Genomic DNA, 4,877 nt, shown 5'->3' with positions numbered 1-4,877 from the left:
GCAGAAAGCCTAAGGCCAGTGAGCACGGTGGCCTGTGGACAGTACCAGAAGGGGCAGCCTGGTGAGAAGCGGGGGACTCACTTCCAGATGGAGAGAGGGGAGCCACCAGAGGCTAAGGGGCTGCTCCCCGGAGACTGTGTTCTTTGGGTGACGCAGGGAGATGGTTAAGGAACCTCCTGCGATGCTCCGGAGAGATGATGGTGCTCAGAGGAAAGTGGATGGATCGGGAGGTGCTGGAAGCAATGCCGACGGGCTTATTGATGGATCGTGAAGGAAACAGAGTAGTGAAGGTTTGTGGCTTCAACAGCTGGATTAAAGGTGGTTTCGTTTATGGGATGGGAAAAATAGACGGAGAAGCAAGTTTGGTAAGGAAAAAAACATCACGTGTTCTGTCTTAGCTGTGTTGGTTTGAGATGACGATCAGACGCGTCAGTGGGGGCTGCAGAAATGAGTCTGGAATTCCAGGCAGGAGTCCTCGGACTAGACGTGGGCTTCGGAAACTCAGAAATGGGCCTGACTCAGCACAGGTGCTGTCGGAGGGGCGTCCTGGAGGAGGTAATCTACCGTGGAGGGTCTCCACATGGTGACGGCATCACCTGAAGAGTGTGAGGCTGGTTCTCTCACCAGGTATAGCTTTATTAGTTTTCAAATAAAGACACAAGAGGAGGAACATCAGTAGCATTTTAATTTAAAATAGAGCCGTATAATTCGTGGGGAGAAGCCAAAGAACATGCAGAGAGACAGAGGTGAGAACGGCCTGGACTTCCTCAGCCTGTGCTCTCTCTTTCTAGGGGTTGACCTTCCAAGGTCAGTCTTGATGGACAAGCCCACCTCGGCCTGCCTGCCTGACAGGGCGGCACACGGAGGAGGTGGGGGCAGCCCCCCGGTAATGAGCGTTGGGTCTTCCTGCTGCTCAAGGTCCCAGAGAGATAATACTGCCATGGTGAGACGTCGAGCATCCCAAAAAGAGCAATTAAAACTTGTGTTTGGAATAGAAAATGAGGCTTTCAGAGCATGTTACTGTCATGCTTTCTGCAGGAAATACACAAGATGTTCTTAACACTTAATGAGCAGAGTCTTGGAACCAACCCTTGGCCTGGAGTCTCAAATCGGCCTGGTAATTTGGGTTTATCTGATCAGGTCGGGGCTTGAGAAGAGAGGGTGGGTGGCCTGGCAGAGGAAGGGGTGCCCCTGGCTAGGGGGTCGCTGGGGCTACGGTGAGCTAGCGTCGGCTAATATGGAGAGGGGGACATTTAGCAAAAATAGTTAACCTAAGCTTGGATCTGAGGTCCTTGCAAAGCAGAATCCTCGTAAAAATAAGGGAGTTTGTTACGTGAGTTGGGGCCAGAAAAGTGAGTCCTTCTGGAACTTTCTGCTGTCAGGAGGGCTCTGAAGCGCTAAGGGTGGGTGTAGTTGCCCGCCCTCAGGGTGCCCTGGCGCACGGCGCACTCTTCCCGGTGGGCTCTGAATGCTCTCTGCCGATCGGCCTCCGTGGGGAAGGTGTCGAGATGGGGACCCACCTGTGGACAGAGGGGAGAGTGGTCAGCGGCGTGAGTGGCCTGGGGGCTCGTCCCGGGCGTTCCCCTCCCCTCTCCTCTCCCTTGTCCGCCCCCGCGTCCACTCAGAGTGATAATAAAAATGGCTTTGAGGGAGAAAGCAGCGAAGAGTGAGCACCATGAGTGTCCTGGCACCGAGCGGTGACGATCTGCGGGACAGAAGGTGGCCGGAGCGCGGCTCCCGGGTCCCAGCGCATCGGCCTTCTCCCTTCCGTGCAGCTCGTTGCCAGGGAGATGTGCGCCTAATGGATACCGCCTGACGACGACTGGAGTCGCTGGGCGGTGGGACCTGGTAGCCAGCGTCATCCTTCACATGCTGACTTCCCGCCGTGTAGACCCCCGAACAAGCCGCCTTCTCCGAGGGGACCTCCTGGGGCTGTCACAGTCCTTCACAGGAGGGTGATCTAAGTCCCCTCCTGCCGGTGGGCAGCCCCCCAGGCGTCAGGCCGACACGCAGCACCCCCAGAACCAGGGTTCAGAACCATCGTCACCTCTCCCTTCTCGGGGAGACATGCGAGGGATACAGATCCAAGGAGCGGACGCCTTTTCAATTAAAATTTTATACAATCAGCATTTCAGAGCCCTTCCTTCTCAGGAAAGCCTGTCTGCGGGGTCTGTCACCTCCAAGAATGAGAAAAGGCATTTCTCCTCTAGGACAGGCTAAGGGAGGCACCGGTGGAGAGGGCGGAGGCTCGCTTGTTTATTTACTCCTTTCTTCCCGCCGTCCTCCCTCCCTCCATTTAACTCACATTTACTGAGCACAACTCTGTGCCAGGCACTGGTGGTACAGCGATAATCAAGGCGGACCCCTCTCCCCTCACGAGGCCGTCGGTCTAGAGGGGCAGTGACATGGAGGATAAATGCGCAACGATTTCGTCACAGTGGGCAGAGCGGCAGGGCGGGGTCGTGCAGTGAGAACAGAGAGCATGAGTTCACCCCTCTCCCCACATCGAGGGGCCTCTCTAGGGAAGAGACACTTTGGGGGAGGCTTGAAGGCTGAGCAGGGGCTAAGGGGACAGCATGGTGCTGGCCCTGGGGCTCCCCCGGAGCCCAAGTTCACAAGGCGGCTGAGGCGGAGGGCTAGCAAGTGGATTCCCTGTGGGTCTGCTCTGCCGTCTTCAAGGCGAAGCAAGACTCGTGTCTCAGAATGGCCACAGCCTCTTGTCAAGCATCCGGGCTGGGGGCGGTCCCCCCTGGGGGAGTTGAACAGGCCCACAGGGCTGCTGGCAGCTTTCGGTGACAAAGGTAAGAGAAAGGAAGAATGGGAAGAGGGTAAAATATGAAAAGGAAGGAGGAGGAAGACAAGGAGGAACTTGTAGAAGAAGCCTCTGCGCTGCCCACTCCCCCGCCGTGCCCCGGATGCCGGTCCCAGCAGGGAGCACTTTCCCCCAGGGAAAGTCGTGACCCTTAGCCAGAGCCCGTGGCCCAACCGTGGCTTCCTGTGGCAGGGAACTGGGTAATGTCTCTCCTGAGGCCAAGTGCAGAGCTAACGTGCCGTCCTGGGTCCTTGAGACCTACACCTGCTGCTTTGCTCCGGGACACCTGAGCCTCCCTCCCCTGTCTCCGGTCCACGGTCTGGGCCACCGCTTAGGGTCAGCGAGACCCATACCTCAGGTCCCGACTTCAGATCCGGGGAGCCATGCTCATCATCAGGGGGAATCAGGCAGGTCGGGGTGCACAGGGGCCCAGCAGAACCCGACTTGACTGTTCACCAGAGAAAGTCTGCCCCACCGGTTACCGGTAGCAGAGAAACTGTTTTAGCATCCCCCGCCCCACGCGCAACCTCTAGGCACTAAGTTCTGGAACTTTTCTAGAATATTCTGCTGCAGCTGCCACTTATGCCGACGGGACAGGGGACTGCGGAAGCGCGTTAGAAACTCGTGAAAACCAACCGATGACAAGTAGATTTAGTTAGTTTATTCGGGACATAAAACCGCAGTCTTTGTCTCGGGGGGAGGTAGACCTTTTGAGACTCTGCCACGACTCTCTCCTCTGGAAGAATAAAACACAAGTCCTAACGTATGAAACAGCGCGCGCCCCTCCGCGGAGCCTCCCCCGCCGCCTCGGCAGCGGTCCGGGGGGCCAGCCCTGCTCGGCCTTCGGTTTCGGATTTGCTGGGTGACTCGGCGAAGGGCCCTCATCACAGCCTGAGCCCACCTGGGCCCAGAGCTCAGGACTTAGTGCTCACTCGATCGATCAAACCGTGATCTTGTTCCCTGTTCAATCGATCAAACCGTGATCTTGTTCACTCGATCGATCAAACCGTGATCTTGTTCCCTGTTCAATCTCCAGCTTCAGAAAAACTCCCGAGTGGCCTCGCGGAAGTTATGGAAAAAAAATAGCCAGAAAACAGAGGCTTCCAAGGTGCACCTTCGCATCCCCTCTGGCAAGGGGTGGCTTGCTTTTTACACTGTGACATGATTTGCCTGACATGGGAGGTCCCCAGAAGCCAGCTAGGGAGGTTTGGGAAGGCTGGCATGCCGGGTCTCGGGGGGCCCCGTGGGCACCCCGCCTGAGCGCTACGCCCAGCCGCCTGGGACTCCAGGTCTCCACAGTCTTCTGTGGCTTTCAGAGTGGCCATCGTTATGTCCCTGGTGGCTAGTCACCAATGGCTCTTCACAGGGGAGTGTAGCTCTGCGTCCACATCTCTGTCCTATCCACACACCCTGGCCCTTGTCCTGGGCTGAAGGGTGACCCCCGAAAGAGATGGTCATGTCTTAACCCCCAGAGCTGCGACTGTGACCTTGTTTGGGAAAAAGGGCTTTAAAGACGTAATTAAGGATCTCGAGATGAGAACAGCCTGGGTCATTCAGAGGGCATCCTGACAAACATCCTTACGAGAGACAAGCATCCGTATCAAAGACTAAAGACACAGCACAGAGGGGAAGGTCGTGTGAGGTGAAGCCATGAGTTGGAGTCATGTGGCCACAGCCCAGGAGCACCAGGCGCACCAGGAGCTGGAAGAGGCAAGGCGACGGTGGGTGCTGTTGACAGTGGGTGGTGGGTGGTGTTGACGGCAGGTGCTGTTGACGGCGGGTGGTGGGTGCTATTGATGGTGGGTGGTGAGTGCTGTTGATGTTGGGTGGTGGGTGCTGTTGATGGCGGTTGGTGGGTGCTGTTGACAGTGGGTGGTGTTGATGGCGGGTGGTGGCTGTTGGTGATTTGGTGCTGATGGACTCCCCTAAAAGCTGACTCAAGCAAAAGCTTACTCCCCTCCCCCAAGTGGGACAGGTCTTTAGAAGAAGGGAAGTTGGCCCTATTCTGTACCCACAGAACCCCGAATCCCCAAGCAGAGCACAGGAGTTCACAGAGCGGGGACTT

At 56.9% G+C, this 4,877-nt stretch overlaps 1 protein-coding gene across 1 annotated transcript in view; it reads right to left on the bottom strand.

Annotated features, from left to right (window-relative positions):
- Positions 1-1,393: 1,393 nt before the first annotated feature.
- Positions 1,394-4,877, bottom strand: part of CFAP77 (cilia and flagella associated protein 77) — a 111,341-nt gene continuing 107,857 nt past the window's right edge. Inside the window, exon 6 of the mRNA XM_006918077.3 lies at positions 1,394-1,520. Within this exon, the coding sequence (XP_006918139.1) occupies positions 1,398-1,520 (123 nt within the window). The 3' untranslated portion in view covers positions 1,394-1,397. The remainder of the gene's footprint in view (positions 1,521-4,877) is intronic.

Source organism: Pteropus alecto, unplaced genomic scaffold, assembly GCF_000325575.1.
Source record: "Pteropus alecto unplaced genomic scaffold, ASM32557v1 scaffold67, whole genome shotgun sequence".
Taxonomy (NCBI): Eukaryota; Metazoa; Chordata; class Mammalia; order Chiroptera; family Pteropodidae; genus Pteropus; species Pteropus alecto.
The sequence above is the reverse complement of the archived record's forward strand: the minus strand, read 5'-3'. Positions and strand labels throughout refer to the sequence as shown.